This window comes from Plectrocnemia conspersa, unplaced genomic scaffold (assembly GCF_051122295.1).
Source record: "Plectrocnemia conspersa isolate PC_06_02 unplaced genomic scaffold, ASM5112229v1 ptg000009l, whole genome shotgun sequence".
In the NCBI taxonomy this organism is placed as follows: domain Eukaryota; kingdom Metazoa; phylum Arthropoda; class Insecta; order Trichoptera; family Polycentropodidae; genus Plectrocnemia; species Plectrocnemia conspersa.
In genome coordinates, this window is record NW_028277173.1 from 4,605,994 (window position 1) to 4,625,189 (window position 19,196).

Below are 19,196 nucleotides of genomic sequence, written 5' to 3' on the forward strand. Positions count from 1 at the left end.
GGCGGAGGGGGCGGGCCGCTTCGGGCGGCACTTGCTTGGGGGCGGCATATTCACGATGGGATCGTCTAGTGTGGTTCTTAACCCTGAATGCACTACAACATATATAAATCCACGAATAACAAAAGCTTTATATTAACCAATTTATTATTTAAAAAAATGCTGATTTTATGACCCTGAAAAAAAATGTATGGGGGGGGGTGGCAATTTTAGGGTTCGCCATGGGCGGCACATACCCTAGCTACGCCACTGATTATATGTATGTAATTTGTAGCAAGCACTATATAACAAAAATATTTTATTAATTTTTGAAATGTTTATAATTGCATTTTTTAAATACCCTAAATTCTTGTCTATAAGCCGGACTCGTATATAAGCCGGAGACCAAAAACCATAAGAATTTAAAAATAAAAATCTTATCATAGATAAGCCGGACTCATGGATAAGCCGAACTTACTATAACTAAGCACCGTCGCATATTGAATCCAGCTTGCAGCCACGCACGGTGCGCTCGCAAGCTTTTTACGAACAAGATCGTCCACGAAATGTCATCTACGCATGCACGCGACCGTGGTCACAGACTGGGTTCAATATGCGACGAGGCTAATAAGAAGGAGGAAGGTCAGTTTAAGAGATATTCCCCCGCATGGATCAATCAGAAGGGCCTCTTATGCTGAAGTATGGCAATGGATCGACAAATGTTGGAGTGAAGTAACCGCGGATTGCATTAAAAATGGATTTAAAGCCGCGAATATCTAACCGAAGCGCTAACAACTGTGACTAATAGTGAAGAAGAATCTGAAGAAGAAACAGAAGATCAAATCGAATATGAAATTCCAGAATCCTTTACCGAGATGTATGACCGGTTTAATACTGAATCTGATAAAGAATTTGATGGCTTTAATTAATAAAAATTATTTTTTAAAAATGTATAACTTTTTATAATAAAATTGAGTTTGTGTATAAGCCGGACTTATGTATAAGCCGATATTCTATTTTTGTATTTTCACAACTTTTTTCCTTAGATAAGCCGCGGCTTATAGACAAGAACTTAGGGTAATATATCATACGTGTAAAATTGTTATCGGTCTCTTCTAAACTCTCCAAAGTATGCCGATACGCTGCAGTTTCCCGATAATAACCGTTATTACAGCGCAGGTAGAAACAAAAACAACACATAATCGTATTTTCGTGTGATGTATACGACTTTATTCTTGTGACTGGGCTCTAGTACACGCGAATGTATGTGTGTAAAAATTGGATAGTGTGACGTTCTCTACTTTAAATTTTGTATATGTATTTGACACCGACCATCCATTGTTTAATGGCCCTTATTTGTCAAAATTCCGATCATCAGGTGCGTCAGCATGACAAATAAACTTATTATGCAAGTTTTATTTAAATCGCTTTTAACGAGTAATTGTGGCAAGTTTTAAACTCTTAATTAAACTCATTTTTATTCATATTTAAAATTCAACATTTCGCATTAAAGTTGCGTTATATGTTTTGTTATATAAATTATTATGCTTTATTTTATGACTTATTCAGCCAGTTAGACGCCAGAAAAGCTGTTTGATAAATAGTTTTATTGCACTAACATTATGATTATAATTATTTCCGGCTATTAATGTACAACCCCTCTCATGAAGCAAGAGGATATCTTCCGGGTAAGACTTTATAAGCGAAACCATTGTTGTCATTTACCGAATGTTTACAAAAGAATAGATGTAAAAATTATACTATTCTGTGCAGAAGACAATAAAATTGTTTTATAGGCGTGTGTCAAGAGTCATAAATAATTAAAATAATTACTCAGTTGCTGTTAAGTAGTTTTTGTTATTGTAATTAATGGTGTTTTCAGACAGACAAAGGTGTAAAAGGATCAACATCCACGGTACACCAAAAACGTCATGATCAAGGAAGGAGGAATTAATGGTAATAGTTTTCGAAAGGTCTGTGTTACTATTGTAAGCTTAGTCATTCTTGACGATTTCTTTTGTGTTTTTATATGGCAAAGTACCTTTTTTCAATTGTCGCTTTCGACTTCGCAATTATCTAGGAACCCTTACAAAATAAAAGATTTTTTACAATAATTCACATAATAAAATCATTTTTATTTATCTATATATACAGACGTTTTTATTGAAAAAACAGACAAATTAATAGTAATATTTATTGTTGACATGCGCTTGATTCATATCAATGACTTAGTTATAACTCCACATTTTCTTTTGCCGTAAGATCTTAATATACTTTATATTCTAAATATTACAAATTTGTCAAAGATGCAAAAACCTGATTTAATTATTAATTTAAATTGATATAATTAACACATGTCTACAATTGATAAAAATTGTGCGCTGTAGTGTCCTAGAAAGTAGCAATTATGTTTCTTTTTCTTGAATGTTACAACAAGGACGCCAGCGGTTGATAACTACAAATAACATATTTTTATAATATAATGAAAACGTAATAAATAATAATTACATATGTATATCACATTGTGAATTCAATTCACTTTCAAACCCCTTCTGCAATCTATTCTCGTGTCTCAATAAGTGTCGTTTTAGTGTATTGTTTCTCGTGAATTTTCCTCCACATATGTTGCATTGGAACGGTTTTAGAGACGAATGCGTCTTTAAATGCTCTCGAATGCGCTCCCTAGAAATAAACTTTTGCTTACAAACATCGCATTCAAACTTTTTTTCCATGACATGAGCGTGCTTCATATGATACTGCAATTAAACAATACAAATTATAACATAAATATAAACTATTATTCAGTTACGCGAATCTAACCGGTTTATGGTTCTTCCTCATTGTCTTTCCGCATAATTTACATTGTATATAGTCGTTTTTCAAATGAGCGATCGTTATGTGTCTTTTGGTCCTGGATTTACTCGATTGTGTCTTTCCGCAAATGTGACACTGTGAGTAATCGGGTGGTTTGCTTTTCTTTTCTTTCTTCGGCTGAGGTCCATGTCTTCTCACGTGAAACAAATGGCACGTTTTCGAGATGAACCCTTGCTTGCAAATATGACATTCATAATTCTTTTTGTCTCTATTATCCGGCAAGTGATGCTAAAATATTTTAAATTTTATGTTCTATTAAATAAATATATCAATATATACTTTTACTACCTTCAAGAAAAACTCATGTATGAATTTTCCACATAAGTTGCATTCTACTTTAATTTCCTTTTTATCGATCTCTTCTTTTCCGTCAGAGGTACAATGCGTTTTTAAATGAGGGATTAGTTTACATTTATACTTAAAAGTGTTCTGACACAAATGACATTGAAATGGTCGTGGATTGTGATTTAAAATATGACTAGGAAGGTCCTTTGCTTTAAATAATTCGCCGCAAAAAGGACAAATATCTTCAGTTTTGATCAAACTTTCACCGATTACGAATTCTTCATCTTTAACTTTCCGCTTATTAATACCCTTTCTTGTCCTCTTTCGTTGCGGTAAATACGATATTGGCGATTTATAATATTTTTTCAACTTAAAATTTTTATTATTTTTCCTCATCATCCCCTTTTTCGGCGAATACAATATTGGTATTTCATATTTAATTATGTCGTTTATGTTTTTAATACCATTTTTGTCATTCTCGATTATTGAATTATTAGCAACTTCTAAAATAGAACGTCTTTTACTTTTTTTTTTACGAAGTTGACCTTTAATTTCTTTTTCACAAGTATTATCGTTGTCGGTTAAAATCTCATCTTTTGTAATAGGCATATCTTCAAATGTAAATAAATCATCACGATCGCTATCTGATTCCCATTTTATCTGAAAGTTTGTTCCGCAGCTAACCTTATTTTTTAATATTTTATCGTTTAATTCACATTTGGTTTTAAATTCAATCATATTATCTAATGTTTTCGAGCAAATTTCACATATATGTTTCGGAAGTTTATCGTCAATATCCAGCTTAAATCCAACACATAAATTATTAACATATACACAAGAGAATGTAATAAATATATTTATATACCTTAATGTTACAAAATGTACGAATTTTCTCTAAAATATTTCCATAGAATATTTTTATTCTAGGGTTTGTCTGTAAACAAAGTCTGCATACTTCTTCTTCCATGATGATGTTAATGAAATCTAAATATGTGTATTTCAATTACAATAATTATGAAGTAGCTTAATTTTAATACAAGATTTCAATTTATGTTTATGTTGAAAGTAAAATAACACATCGGATGTTTGACAGTACTGTCATCAGAATGTTAGCTATTATTCATTACTGGCAACTCGAAAATTAAAATAGTTCAGAATATACACATGATAAAAAAATATCAAGTGATAGTTAAAACATCTAAGAGCTGCTCACTTTGCTTAATTTATATATCCTATAATAATTAAAAATGTTGTGTTCGATATTACCCTACATTATTGAGGGAAATATCAAACGTTTATTACAATAAATGTTTTGATTTATTTGGAACATAGCCAACATAAGTGTTATGACCAACAGAAAAAGTGTACCACTGACATCTTGTGTGCTCTAGTCATCGTCTGACAGTCGTAGCGACAAAGATATGCCCATCGATAAGGTAACCAAACATTCTCTTTTCTAAGAAATAACATTTTTTAACTCTAGTAACAAATTGACCTCCTCGAACAAAAATTTCCGCAATGTAATTTTTTAGCCCCGCAGCAATTTATCCTTCTGAAAAAAAATCCAATATAGCCCGGTCCTCCTTTCATATTTTAAAATTATGGTCACTTTAGCATTGAGAGTGTGAGTTTTTATCCGATAATGAAAACACTCGCTAGGAAAACGAAATGATTAGGAAAAGTTACTAATAATTCGATAATTTAAAATGGAAAAAATATAATTAAAAATAAAACAAATTGTATTAAAAAGAGAAATAACGTAATTAAATATGACACCACAACATTCCCATTTTCACCTTTTTTGTGTTTTTCAAAAAAGGTGAAAATGGGAAGAAGAACTGTTAGAGTTAATTGTTAAAAATAATATAAAAAAAATAGTAAAAAATTACGTTTATTATAGTGTGCCATAAAAAAGTGTGCAAATAAACGTATTTAAAGACTGTGGCGTAGCTATGGGAGGGGGGGGCGCCGCCCCGGGCGGCACTTGCTTGGGGGCGGCATATTCGCGATGGAATCGTCTAGTGTGGTTCTTAACCCTGAATAAACTAAAATTTATGTAAATCTACGAATACTAAGAGCTTAATAGTAATCAATTTATTATTTTAAGAAATGCTGATTTTATGACCCTGCAAAAAAATGTATGGGGGGCGGCAATTTTAAGGATTGCCCCGAGCGGCACATACCCTAGCTACGCCACTGCTTAAAGATATATGTTTATGGTCCTTTAAAGCTCATTAAGACTACCTTCTCAAGAGCGTCAAAGTCGCGAATGAACAGGAAAAATATTATTTTTCCTCAAGGGAGAACAAATAAAACAAACGTATTTTTCAAACTAAACAGTCCATGAAAAAGGAGTTAAAAAAACACTTGCTCTGCGTTTGCATCAAGATGTCCTGTTTAAATAATTTTTAGCTCTCTTCTGTATTAACCGTCAAGTATCTAAAGTCTTCGTTGCTGAACTTTACATTTTTTGATTCTTACTACGAATTACCAGACATAATTTATATTACAGTTGCCAAAATTAAATGAATAATAATTTGTGCTAATTTAAAATTTCATTTAAATAATACCTGTATCATATTTTGCATTAAATAGTATTTACAAAAAACCTAGTTGCCCGAGCAATGTTAGCAGAAGTCTTGTGAAGTCGTTACCACACACTCGTGCGACTTCGCGAGGATTTCATACGCGCGCACGCTCCCTGACGTGAATGACGATCACTGTTTTGTGCGTATACTAACTATATGCGTGTTTTGAACACACAAAAATAAGACAAATGGAGAAAAAAGAGATGGTAGATGATTGCAATGCACCGTCCACTCCAGTTCCAGATTTAAGCGACGATGTTATTTTTATATTGCAGCCTCTGTATGTGGCAAATAGGGAATCTTTCCCCCCCGTTAATTCCTCTATCGGAATTTTGTTAATTTGCTGGATATGCATCCAGGCATCGTGGACCTTATTTTTATCCTTGTGCTTTTTATCATTAGGGTCCCAAATAAACGGCTCCGACTGAAGCAATTCCAAAGAGGAAAACGTTTGCTCTTGTGATCGCGTTGCAGCGCTCATCATAATTGCGAATCACAAGACATCTACAAGCAAACTGAAGTAGAACGAGTAGTGTGGTGAGTCACTTCGTGCTCAGACTTCGGTCCCTTTGACTCGGGCCACAAATACACGTTTCGGAAGTCGCTCGAAGCAGCCCAAGGCGAAGAGAAGTAGCACGAAGTTTCCTACTACACTCTTATCCTTGCCTAACTTCGGGCAACTTCGCGAGAGTGTAGTACAAGCATTACATAATACACGTACAAAAATGTTTCTCCCAGCACTGACTGGAAGAATAAGGTTGATACGTTGTGAAAAGATATTTTTTGGTTATAAATATGCGATGCAACTTCTATAGCCCTTTATTTTTTTAGGAATTTTATTAACGAAGTCATAATTATTTAATTTTTTCTGCTATTTTGAAACAAGATAACTAACTTAGTTGATATATATTTCTTAACAAACAGTAGTAAATTATATATGGAAGTTTGGCTCTTCACAATTTATTGTATTTGATTTTATTTCTACTGAATATGTATGTATTAATTGAATGACATTGTAAAATATTGTGGCGGAAGCGTCATGGTCTGGGGTTGCATGGCAGCAGCAGGGGTAGAAAATCTGTACCCTTGCGAGGGTAGTATGATAGTGACATTTACATTTCAATATTGGAATCCACGTAAATGGATTTCTACTGAAAGATATTTCAAAGCTCAAATCACGCTACCATGTGATTCGAGCAAGAAAACCCTTCTTGCCATACTTCGCTTTTAAAATAGCCTACACAGTTACCAGACCTAAATTCTATAGATCGTTTATGGGCAAAATTAAAAGGAAAGGTTATCCAACACAATTGCATATGCAAAATTAAACTGCGAGAAAAATGCAGATAGAATGGAAAAAATTGTCTCCGCCCACCTAGCATCAAGAGATTTCATGATTTAATCGTTGATACCCACCAATTGGACCGCCTAATAAATTTCAATAACGCAGACTATGTTCATCGCTTACAAAGTATCTAAGGTAAATTTTTGGCTAAGTGGCAGCACTATTTTAGTGCTTAATTACACAAATGCCGTTATTTATAAGCACATGATTAGCTTTTTGTGCATCAACACTACTTTATATAAATATACTAAGTTCAAATCATTAGGAAAAACGATTACCACAAGTTATCATATCGTAGGTCAATTTTTTTAATATCATAGCAGTTAAAAATCAACCAAAATGGGTTTTAAAGTTTAATATAAAATTAAAGAATACAATTGTTAACATATATGGATCTTTATATTAGAATTTTTATTTAATTAATGTCAATAAATACAATTATGAATTGATTTCGATTTCAAAAGCCTTTTGGAATCTATTCTCGTGTCGTATTATATGTCGTTTTAGAGTATTATTTCTTGTGAATGTTCCTCCGCATATGTTGCATTCAAACGGTTTAAGAGACAAATGCGTCTTCACATGCTCTCGAATACGTTCTTTCGATATGAACCTCTGTTTGCAAATATCGCATTCAAACTTCTTTTCAAAAATATGCGCATGAGTCATATGATACTGGAATCATACAACGATACAGTTATTATAATGTAAATAATAAAACAAGCAAATCAAATTTAACCTGTTTAGCGTGCATCCTCATCGTCCTTCCGCAAATTTTACATTGAAAAAAATCGTTCTTCAAATGAACCCTTGAAATGTGGCAATTCAATCTATATGTGGTTTTTTGTATGCTTCCACATATATGACACTGGAAGACTTTAGGTAGCTTTTTTATAATTTGTTTCGGCTGAGGTCCATGTCTTTTTACATGATGTGTGTAACACATCTTTGAGACGAATCCTTGATTACAAATAAAGCATTGGTAGTTCTTATTGTCTCTGTTATCAGGCAAGTGGTGCTGAAAACATTGTTTGCTATTGAAATGATAAACACATTATAATATATCGATATTACCTTCAAATAAAATTCTGGTATAGCTTTTCCACACAATTTGCATTCGATTAATGGTTCTTTTCTATCTTCTTCTTGTTTAATTTCATGAGTTTTTAAATGAGGAATTAGTTTACATTTGTACTTAAAAGTACGCTGACACAAATTGCATTGAAAAGGTCGCGGATTATGAATCAAAATGTGTCTTGGAAGATCTTTCGATTTAAAAAATTCGCCACAAAAAGCACAATTATCTCTAAAGTTTATATCTTTTTTAAATATAAATCTACCATTTTTCAATTTCTGTTTCTTATAGCTTTTTCTTAAATTCCTCTCCTTTGGTGAATATAATATTGGTGTTTCGTATTTGATCACATTCTTAAAATCATTTTTTTCAATTTTCGATATACACTTATTAGCAATGTCTGAATTGGAATCTTTTTTTAATTTTATTTTACGAATTTGACACTTGATTTCTTTTTCTTGAATGACATTTTCACTGTCGGATAATATCTCATTTTTTGTTACAGGAACATCGTCAAAAGTCAATAAATCATCAAAATCACTATCTGACTCCCATTTTACTTCAAATTTCGTACCGCAATTAACCTTATTCTGTAATATTTTATCGTTTATTTCACATTTAGTTTTAAATTCTATTACGTTATTTATTGCCTGTGAGCAAATTTCGCAAATATGTTTCGGTAGTTTATCGGCAATATCTAACTGAAATTCAATATTTAAATTATTAACACATACATATGTTTGAAAAATTAAAAACGTTATTATAATACCTTTATATTGCAGAATGTCTGAATTTTTTCAACAACATTTCCATGAAATATTTTTATCGTAGGGTTTATCTGTAAACAAAGCCTACAAACTTCTTCTTCCATAATATTTTTTTATACAAAGTACAAAATTATACTTGATTTATACACAAATTTAGGACAACAGACACACAGTTAACATATTAAATAGACTAATTCATTGTTTTTTTGTTAGAACTTTTGATAGGAATAAAAACATTTCTAAATTGCGTTTGACAGCTAGCTGTCAATAACGAGACTTCACAGGGTTGCCTCATTCCAAAATTAAAACGAGTAAAATCACTGTAAAATAACAAACGTAGACTATAAAAATATTAAGACATCTGTAAATTTAGCTGTAATTTTTATAATTTATAACAAAAATACAAATAACGTTTATCAATTACATATTTCTTTGTTTAGGCGGCTTCCATAAATTATTCTATTGGTTACAAAAATAAAATAAAAAAATAATAAGTTATCTGTAAGTATAGTAGAGTAAAGATGGAGATGATGATGTGATGGAGAAGCTGGCAGAGGAATGATGTCGGTGGAAGATTTCTGATTGGTGTGGCAGCGACAATATAGCTGAGGTTGATCCCTCTCTGCTGCGGTGCTCGTATAATGGAGTCTCTCTCAAGATGTGAGTGTCCATGACTGATGTGGTCTACGGGCGAACGGGCGTCTGCTAGTCTCTTCAAGTGTCTGCCGGAGTCTGCGAGTTTTTGACGGCTTCTCATTGGCGACCACCTTTATGTATTTAAGTCTGCAAAACTTGTTGACCAATCACAATTATTTAACGATCACCCAGCCAATCGTTACGCTCGCTTCTTCAACAACGAAATAAGTATTAGCCGTTAGAAAGTGACATTTGCTTGATGGAAATTTGTACAACGAAATGTTTTAATCTTACGATGCTATTTGTCTTTCGGTGATATGTTGTTTCCCGTGACCGTTTCGTAACAAAGAAATATTCATTTAATACACCGGAGAATCCTTGCATGTTAATTATGGAGGAACCCTTTTTTGTCGTAATGAGGGCTTTTTCATTTTTGGTCACTCTAATTGACGCGAGTTTCAAGAATAAAATCTCCACAAACGAAGGTCTTTGTATAGTCCTCCATAGTTCAATTGTAAGTAAAGGCATCTAAACAATATCTTGAATTATTTATATTTTTGAGTGAATTTTGGTGACAGGTGGCAAATCTACACAAATGTTATTTAATTTAAATATATGCGCGTGAACGGTGTGCGAGGCAACACGAGCCGTTGCTTTCTGCCGAAATCCACCATAAGAATGCGCTGTCCTCCGCCGCCATTACGTCAGCGTTACCAAAATGCCGCAAAGTTTTGGTCATATTGTGAGGAGAAATAAATATATAAATAGGTCTCCACGTTATGCACCTGAGAATGATTATAAATTAGCATGTTGTCAATGGGAGGTGACGGGTGGCCAATTAGACACAGATTGAGCAGCTGCAGTAGTATTTTTATTATTTTTCGGCACCCGCCTTTCAATGGACGCTGTTGTAGTGGAAGTCAGCTATAATACGACAGTTGGACTAGGCGATGTATTAATTTATCGCTCCATATTTATACTAAATATTTAATCGATACACGTGTATAAATGACAATCATTTATTAATGAGCAATACGTGTAAATTAATAATCACATTATTCGAAGTTTCTATGCGAATTTATTTAATAAATATAATATGAACTGAAATTGTCAGTTCCGACATATTATTAAAGAAAATTTTCTAAATGAGCTATTTTTATTCTTCTCAAACAATAATACCTAGATAGTTTTTAAACGGGTTATGTTTAATGTTAACTTTTTTTAGATCTTTTAGAGATTTGTTCTTCTTAAAACAAAACTATTCCAAATGACCTTGGTTTTTTTTTTGAGCCCGAGGCGCTGAATATTCTCTGGTCGGCCCTGATGGTTTTCACATCGCAATTGATATATTTTAATTTAATTTGTTGATTATTAAAACTACATTAATATTGGAGATATTTGTATTTTTAGATCAATATTTGTAAAAGAAATTACAAGCACTGGCGAACAGGTTTTAATGGTTTGTCGAAACGTCGAAAGTGTACAGCGCCTCTAGCGGTCTTTCCGCGTCCTACCTCGCCGCAGCCGCGTGGACGCGACTCGGTAAGTCTGCGCCCTTTACAAAATAGGGCTTCTTATCTCTCCCGTCGCATTCTAAACTTGTTTTACACTTTAATATTAACTTTTACATTTGAAAACAAAGTCCCCACGCACTCAGTGCAACCCGACGAACAAACACGAAACATAACCTCATTTCGGTCGCAGTCACCACACATGTGATTTTGATTATATCGTTTGATCCGCAGCACATTCAAGATGGTCGAAAAAGCGGCAACAGCCGCTCCAGCTCCTAAAGCCGAGAAGCCAGCACTTAAGGATGGAAAGAAGCTTCCGGCTGTCCCCGAATCCGTGTTGAAGCACCGCAAAAGGAGGGATGCCAAGCGCACTAAACTCGTACAGGTATAAACACTTGATTTACTTCATTCAATACATACTTAATTACTATATGATGACTACATAGTTCAGCTGAATTTAGTATTGCTGACAATCCGACAATGTCTTTCGTCCCTATCTGATGGTTAAAACAATCGCTTTTGTAACGCGTCCGTTGCGTTTGTCCGTTTGTTTCATGTTTGTGGTGAATATTTTTAGCTCACTATCAAGAGGCGTACGAGCGCGGCTAAGAAGCGAAAGGAGATCTTCAAGCGCGCCGAGCGTTACGTGCGCGAATACAACCTCAAGGAGCGCGAGGAGATCCGTCTGAGAAGACAAGCGCGCCGTAAAGGAAACTATTACATCCCCGATGAGGCGAAACTCGCTCTCGTCATCCGTATCAGGGGTATCAATCAACTCGCTCCCAAGGTATTTATCTTTAACGACTCAGATGTTTCTATATTTATGTTTGTTCGTATTATTGAAACAATTTACTATTTCAGGTACGTAAAGTACTACAATTGTTCAGGCTGCGCCAGATCAACAACGCTGTATTCGTACGCCTCAACAAGGCTACTTTAAATATGCTCCGCATTTGCGAACCATACATCACTTGGGGATACCCCAACCAGAAGACAGTTCGCGAGGTAAATTCATCAATGTTTTACTTTTTTTATTATCTATATTTTTGCTTTAATGATGATTTCATAGTTCAGCTGATCCACATGCTGACAATTTGATTTATAGTCTTTCGTCCCTATCTGATCCATTTTTAATGTATCTCGATTTAAATTGCTTCTTCAAATGGTTTTTAACGGTTTATACCTAATTGCAGCTGATCTACAAAAGAGGATTCGCCAAGGTCAACCAGCAGAGAATTCCAATCTCTTCCAACACCATCGTTGAGAAACAATTGAAGAGATCTAACATTATCTGCGTTGAAGATTTGGTACATGAGATCTTCACTGTCGGAAGCCGATTCAAGTATGCGTCCAACTTCCTATGGCCGTTCAAGCTAAACACTCCGACCGGAGGATGGAGAAAGAAGACCACTCACTACGTCGAGGGCGGCGACTTCGGCAATCGGGAAGATAAGATCAATTCCCTTGTCAGGAAAATGGTCTAAATGACACTCTTTATAGATCGTTTTCTTATATTTGTGATAAGGTTAAATAATAAATCATGATAAAACCTAATGCTATTGTTTTTTTTTTAATAAGTAAATAAATAATAAATCATGATTCTGAACTGCTTAGAAGAGGTATAGAATTGCTGCAATGTAATTTCCATGGAGAAGAATTTACAGGTATTGTATTCAAATAAGGCAAGGACCAGCTAACTTGCTTACCTAATACTCCAAAATATATTTATTTACACCAAAGGTAGAGAATCGTATATTATTTAAAATTCGAAAGGATTATTAAATCCATTTATGCAGAGAATATGATTATAAATATAAAATAAATGCAATGAAATTAATTACTATTTTCATTATGAAACAGAAATTCGAGAAAACTTTTTTACTTCAGGTTTTGGAGAAATGATGTTTCATTTTTGATATAATAACCAATTTGAATACTGGCTTCGAGATCCGATCTATTTCTTTGTTTTGTTTTTATGTTCATCAGAGCTTGAAATACTCGTTTGCAAAGGCAACAACTTTTTGACGGCCTCGTGTGCAATATGATCCAAAATGATGGTTAATCTTGATAATAGTTGAATGATTTTTAAAACTTTCATTAGACATTGCAGATATTTTACTTCAAATTTAATTTTTTTATCCATTTCTTATTTTAATATAAATAAAACAAAACATGTATCTATTCATTTTGCAGTTTTCCTTAACAAATTAAGCTTGAAGTAAGCTTTCTGTGAAACGTCGAGATATAATTAAAATATACAGAGAAATCACTCAACTACAAAAGCTATTTTAATTTAAAGAAAAACAAATACTTACATACTCATTAAAGCTTTATTAATTGCACAACAATAACAAATCATTCTTCTACGCACAAAACACTATATTCATAAATTTGAGAACATTTTAACTAGAACAAATTTTCTCTTCTTGAATTTCTTCCAAGACTTCCCTGCAACGTTCACAAGGTTTTTCAGATTCATCAGCCGTGAACTTCCTACATCTATAACACAATTTTTTACAGACTGGATCTACCGTCAAAGACCATTCATCTTCATAAGGTTTAGCTTCGACCAATCTCACTTCAGACACCTGCAATATGTCGCACAAATCTCCACCACTTGCAACTTCAGTCTTCTGCATCGCAATAAGCTTATCGAACAATTCAGGAGTGGCTTTGATTTTAGCTCCGAACTCCAAGGTGTTGGATCCAGAACACTGTTTATTCAACTCTTTCTTAACATCAAACACAGAATCCATCAATTGATCAACGTATACTCTTTCCCAGATTGGTTTTGGATTTTCAATTTGCGTTTGATAGAACGGGATACGATGGACATTTAACGGATGATAACTCCAAGCTTCTTCTGCTAAATGCGGCACAATCGGACCTAAGCTTTGCAGCAGATAGACGAAGATGTGATGCAATACAGTCTGAGTGTTACGTCTTATTGAAGAATTTGCGTTATCGCAATATAGCCTGTCTTTGATTGCGTGACAATAAAAACTAGATACGTGATTCGATGTGAAGTATAATGTCGAAGTGCACACTTTGTTGAACTTCATTTGTTTGTAGAATGATTTTTGTTCTGAACTGTATTGATACAAGAGATGAAGCATATAAGAATCAAGATAACCGTATTCTTTAGAGTCTTCCAAATGAGAGGCTTCTAAATCGTTAATGCATCCTAATATATATTTTAGCAAAAGTCTTATTTTAGAGACTTCATCTAAGCTCTCTTTTAAGATATTATTGCTGACGACCACTTGAGTGCATTGTGTACCATGATTAGCAACCCACCATCTAAAATACATTACGTTATAGTGAAAAAGATTTAATTTATTAATACCTGAAAGCACAAAGACAGCATTCTTTATTTTCGTTGTAATGAATGTGTAAAAAAAACATTGAAATAAATATATTTTATAGATACTAGAATTCTCAGTTTGTTCGTCTTATTAAAGTGCAATATAATTTTTTAACGGAATGTTATGCTAAAAATTATATGACAACTTTTCACACACGTTTTTATTATTTTTCCTTTAATATTTTTTTTGAAACAGTAGTAGAAATCAATAACTTGACAGTTGCAGCGTGTACATTTAACTCGATTGAAAAGATAATAGACAAATTAAAACTTACAATCAGTTTGAATTATTTTGGATTGCTTCAACTACTCTTTGAGATTGGTAGACCTATAATGCTGCTGAGGTTTTTGGATCAATCAAAAATGTGCAACGGAATGCAGCAGGGCCGGCCCTAGGTTATTTGGCGCCCCAGGCAAAAACTAAATTTGCGCATTCCCCCCCCCCCTCCCCTATTAATACTTCAATAACTCATTACATGAGCGCAAAAATATATTTCAAAGGAAAGTAATTTAATATTATATTTAATACCATGCGATTGTGGGTATTTAAGAATTTGTAGTTTATTTTTCGTCGCGATTTTTTACGCGTTAAATAATCTAAAGAGTACGCAGTAGTGTATACAAAAAAAATAATATCAAATTATATTCTTTATCAATATTGTTTGATAATTTTAAGTGAATATTGCGCCTTTTATTGGTATCACGGCGCCCCACAAGATCTAGCGCCCCAGGCGACCGCCTGTACTGCCTGCCTCTCGGGCCGGCCCTGGATTGCAGTTGAATGTAAAGGCATTGAACGTATTACTTTTATAGAAATAAATGCGTTTCACTTCGAGTAGCTTTAATTCTAGGTTACCCTTACCTTCGCCATGACAATAAATAAGTCAAAAGGACAGCCTGTATGTACAAGCAAAAATAAACTCATTTTAAAAATATTTAAGATTGCTGCCTTTGTAACATTTCTTCTACAAAATCTAACCTCAAAGCGTCAATACCAAACGGTGGTTCTTTCTCTTGATTCTTACCACCTTTAATTATAGTTTTCGGATTTATTACATTGCCTAGAGACTTTGACATTTTACGTCCCTTCGAGTCTACTGTAAATCCATGAACGAAGATATTCCTATGAAACATTTTTATGATTACAACTTTTTAATATTTTTGGAATATTTTAATATTAAATTCTAACTTATATGGAGCCGATCCAGTCAAAGCTACGCTCGTCATCAAAGACGACTGGAACCAGCCTGTGAATTGATCCAAGCCTTCCAAATAAACATCGGCTTTTTTATGATCTAAAACGTACGACCAAGATAGACCGCTGTCTAACCAAATGTCCATAATATCCTACAAAGAATTATAATGAAAAATTAAAAAGAGTTAAATAAAACGTATGTAAATGCACATTTTACCTTTCCTTTTTCTAACTGATGTATTTCGACATTATTTTCAGATAATAAACTTTTAGGGACGATCTCCTCCAAGGTTAGATTCCACCAACAATCAGGACCGTATATATTAAATAAATGGCAAACGTTCTCCACTAAGTCTCTAAAAAAATATTCAATGACTTGACACATATAAAAATGATTTATCAAGCACCTAGGTCATAGATATAAGTTCACAAAATATAGAAAGAATTCTCTCACAATAACACTAAGATTCGGCATGTTTTAGTGGAATCAAATAAAACAGAGGAAACACCGTACTCTCACTATGACTAACCAAGAATCCACTAGGCGTGGCGAAATTATCAATGGCTCTCTATCTTTAGTACTCCTAGCAGTCAGGTACAATTTAAGGCTATGAGACAAGTCTGTTTTATGAAGGAGATTGTATTTCCATGGACCTTTGACAGGGACGTCATTTCAGATTTTCAAAGGAGGGGGGGGGGGGGGCAAAAGTTGGCCAGTCAGTGTTTTTTTTTTTAATATTTCCATTTCATTAAGATTCATATTATTGCATTAAATGACGCATTTTTCTGGCCAAATTCAAGAAGGGGCAAATACCCCTACCTGCCCTCCCCAAATGACGTCCCTGTCCTTTGATACTCCAGATAGCATGTTGCTGTAGGTAAAATCCTTATATACACTCTCCCGAAAAGGAGGGGGGTGCTTGAAAACACATCTGATACAATTTAAATATTTTTTTAATTAAGTAACTCACTCATTAATCAAAGGTTTTCCTTCGTGGTAAACGACTGGTATGGCATTGCCCCAAACTCTTTGTCTAGATATACACCAATAAGGTCTACTCTGCAGCTGATTTATAAAATTCTTTCGGTGATGATCGCCAGTCGTCGCTGGCAAAATGTTAACCTTTTCTAAAGCCGCCTAAAACACATAATCAATTTGAAAAACCCAGCATTATTACAATAATTGTATTTATATAATACCAGAGCTTGATTGCGAATCCTATTAGTGTCTATGAACCATTGACTCGAAGCTCTGATTATAACAGGTTTCTTTGTTCTCCAATCCAATGGATAAGAATGTATAAATGTTCCTTTATATAATATATCTTCATTCAGATGACCGATGACTTTTTTCTGCCCATCATCGAGTGCAAAAGCACCGTTTAACCAATCAAAAGTATTTTCAAATTTACCATCTTCGTTTACATAACATTCCTATTGTAATATAACATTTATTATAAAATAAAACTTTAAAATACCGATTTAAATTATTTAAATACTAACAATTTTGATGTTGTTCTTCAACGCAACCAAAAAATCATCGGGTCCGTGTGCCGGCGCAGTGTGAACAAGACCAGTACCTTTTTCTGACGATACGTGATCAGCTGGTAAAAACGGTAAAATTGTACCTGTTAAAGGATGATGATACTTCACATTAGAGAGTTGACTTCCTAAAATATATATTTAGTTGGAAATAAATTTTAAATATTACTGAATTAATAATGATGTTTAAACCTGTAATAGTACATATCTCATTTAATGGTCTCTCTAATATGCTCCCTAATTGTTGCACAAGAGAAGATGCGACAATTAATAAGGATTGATTCAAAGAATCACGAACAATGCTATATTGTAAATTAGGCGAATAACAAATAGCTTGATTGCCTACTAAAGACCACGGTGTAGTAGTCCAAATAACGGCTGATGCTTTCTCACTGCAAGATCAACATTTTTATAACATTTTACAAATACTATATAGTTTTTGATTTAATCAAACACTAACTTCTGAACTATATCTTTGATAACATCAGGTACAGACGCCAATGCAAGTTTTAAATAAACCTCGGTGCTCTTATGCGATTGATCATACTCTAATTCAGCTTCAGCTAATGCAGTTCTAAAAAACAAATTTTATTAACATAATTAATTTCATTGGGTTGTTTCAATATTAAGGTTTATTACCCTGAAGATGGCGACCAATAAACAGGCTTAACGTCCCTATAGACAATTCCTTTCGTGTACAACTTATAAAATTGCCGCAGTTGATTCTGAACATATTCTTTATCGATAGTGCGATAACAATTATCATTCCATTGTGCCATAACGCCCCAAGATTTAAAGTCAGACATCTGCTCATCGACAGTTAACAGCGCATACTTCCTAGCAATATCTCTAATTTGTTTCGGAAGCAGAGTTTTCGGCGCTTCTTTTTTCTTTTCATAATTAATGGCTTTCAATTCTATGGGTAGACCATGACAATCCCAACCGGGCACGTAATGCACTTTGCGACCGCTTAAAACGTGATGCCTGTTTATTATATCTTTGCTGATCTGTAAACAATTTTCAAATATTTTATTCATAAAGTTACAGTATTATAATTATAAGTGCCTTATTAAGTGCGTGGCCCATGTGTAAATCTCCGTTCGCATAAGGAGGACCATCGTGCAATATAAACTCTGGTCCTTTCAGCGTATCTCTTTGCCATTGGTACAAATCGTCAAACTTGCATTTCTATAAATGTTGATATTATTATATTATTAACTATTTGTGCAATTTTAAAAATTAAATATAATAAGTTTATGAACAATTTGAAACCTTTTGGATATTAAGATCATGTTGCGATCTTAAAGCCGCTGTTATGCGAGCTGGAAAACGAGTCACTGGCAGAAGAACTCCGGCTTTCGACATCGCCTTAACCTTAAATCCTAACTGTCAAATATACCTGTCAAAACATTATTGCCATAAAAAAAATATTGCATTATGTCATGTGATGTTTTTTAATATTAATTATCTTTCTGGGAAGCTGAACATTCTCGGGCCGGTCCTGGAAGCATATGGAACTAACAAAACAAAAATGAATCATGAGTTAGAAGCCATTGCATAGAAAGAAATCATCGTACACTTCTGCAAATTTCAAAGACTGCGATGGGCTGGACATCTGATGAGAATTCCAATCAGCAGAGCGCAAATGATAATAGCCCTGTGGAAACCTTAGAGGAAGTGTCCAATAGGCAGACTAAGAATGCGATGGATGGAGTATGTGGATGAAGTCTGCAAGACCCTGTTCATAATAAGTTGGAAGATAGAGGCAACGGGTCGAAAAGGGTGGAGAATTTTAACGGACATGGCCAAAACTATCTATCGGTTGTAGCGCAATGAAAGAAGAATAAGAAGACGTTCTCTTTTGAGAAAGACTGCCCTCCTCAAAAATCTTGTCTCCCTTTCTTCTTTTTTGTTGCTTTCTATCTTCTTCGAAGAAGATAACCTTTTTTTAGCTCCCGCAGCATCCCTAAATGAGCAAAAATTTCCAAGATTACCTTTTTTAATGCCCTTCTATGATATTTTCAAAATTTGGTCCCCT

General features: G+C 33.9%; 4 protein-coding genes and 2 non-coding genes across 8 annotated transcripts; 3 read left to right on the forward strand and 3 right to left on the reverse strand.

The window, feature by feature from the left end:
• Window positions 1-2,077: 2,077 nt before the first annotated feature.
• LOC148231644 (uncharacterized) lies at window positions 2,078-4,263 on the reverse strand. Of its 3 annotated transcripts, none has more exons than XM_088193146.1 (5): window positions 4,001-4,263; window positions 3,139-3,936; window positions 2,797-3,078; window positions 2,516-2,732; window positions 2,078-2,431 (listed from the first exon to the last, which is right to left on the reverse strand). In XM_088193146.1, exons 1-5 carry the CDS (start codon window positions 4,100-4,102, stop codon window positions 2,382-2,384), a joined length of 1,449 nt encoding a protein of 482 aa, XP_088049272.1. In that variant the 5' UTR covers window positions 4,103-4,263; the 3' UTR covers window positions 2,078-2,381. The 3 variants fall into 3 exon arrangements, with proteins under 3 accessions (XP_088049272.1, XP_088049273.1, XP_088049274.1); XM_088193147.1 differs by having other exon boundaries at window positions 2,498-2,732; window positions 4,001-4,238; XM_088193148.1 differs by lacking the exons at window positions 2,078-2,431; window positions 2,516-2,732 and having other exon boundaries at window positions 2,949-3,058; window positions 4,001-4,260.
• A 3,182-nt stretch (window positions 4,264-7,445) lies between these two features.
• LOC148231645 (uncharacterized) lies at window positions 7,446-9,185 on the reverse strand. Its single transcript, XM_088193428.1, has 4 exons — window positions 8,910-9,185; window positions 8,140-8,841; window positions 7,805-8,083; window positions 7,446-7,740 (listed from the first exon to the last, which is right to left on the reverse strand). The coding sequence occupies exons 1-4, from the start codon at window positions 9,009-9,011 to the stop codon at window positions 7,507-7,509; spliced, it is 1,317 nt and encodes a 438-aa protein (XP_088049554.1). The 5' UTR covers window positions 9,012-9,185; the 3' UTR covers window positions 7,446-7,506.
• A 1,854-nt stretch (window positions 9,186-11,039) lies between these two features.
• Window positions 11,040-12,611, forward strand: RpL7 (ribosomal protein L7). Its single transcript, XM_088193429.1, has 5 exons — window positions 11,040-11,085; window positions 11,289-11,442; window positions 11,635-11,844; window positions 11,919-12,062; window positions 12,251-12,611. Exons 2-5 carry the CDS (start codon window positions 11,299-11,301, stop codon window positions 12,539-12,541), a joined length of 789 nt encoding a protein of 262 aa, XP_088049555.1. The 5' UTR covers window positions 11,040-11,085; window positions 11,289-11,298; the 3' UTR covers window positions 12,542-12,611.
• LOC148231647 (small nucleolar RNA snR60/Z15/Z230/Z193/J17) lies at window positions 11,480-11,566 on the forward strand. Its single transcript, XR_015810891.1, has one exon. It is a non-coding gene; the product is annotated as a small nucleolar RNA snR60/Z15/Z230/Z193/J17 (small nucleolar RNA).
• On the forward strand, window positions 12,104-12,188 carry LOC148231648 (small nucleolar RNA snR60/Z15/Z230/Z193/J17). Its single transcript, XR_015810888.1, has one exon. It is a non-coding gene; the product is annotated as a small nucleolar RNA snR60/Z15/Z230/Z193/J17 (small nucleolar RNA).
• Window positions 12,612-13,368: 757 nt separating the features above from the next.
• Window positions 13,369-18,549, reverse strand: IleRS-m (Isoleucyl-tRNA synthetase, mitochondrial). Its single transcript, XM_088193430.1, has 12 exons — window positions 18,431-18,549; window positions 18,224-18,346; window positions 17,798-18,165; window positions 17,619-17,732; window positions 17,351-17,550; window positions 17,120-17,286; window positions 16,817-17,050; window positions 16,588-16,754; window positions 15,834-15,972; window positions 15,611-15,768; window positions 15,401-15,544; window positions 13,369-14,357 (listed from the first exon to the last, which is right to left on the reverse strand). The coding sequence occupies exons 1-12, from the start codon at window positions 18,521-18,523 to the stop codon at window positions 13,460-13,462; spliced, it is 2,805 nt and encodes a 934-aa protein (XP_088049556.1). The 5' UTR covers window positions 18,524-18,549; the 3' UTR covers window positions 13,369-13,459.
• Window positions 18,550-19,196: the final 647 nt, after the last annotated feature.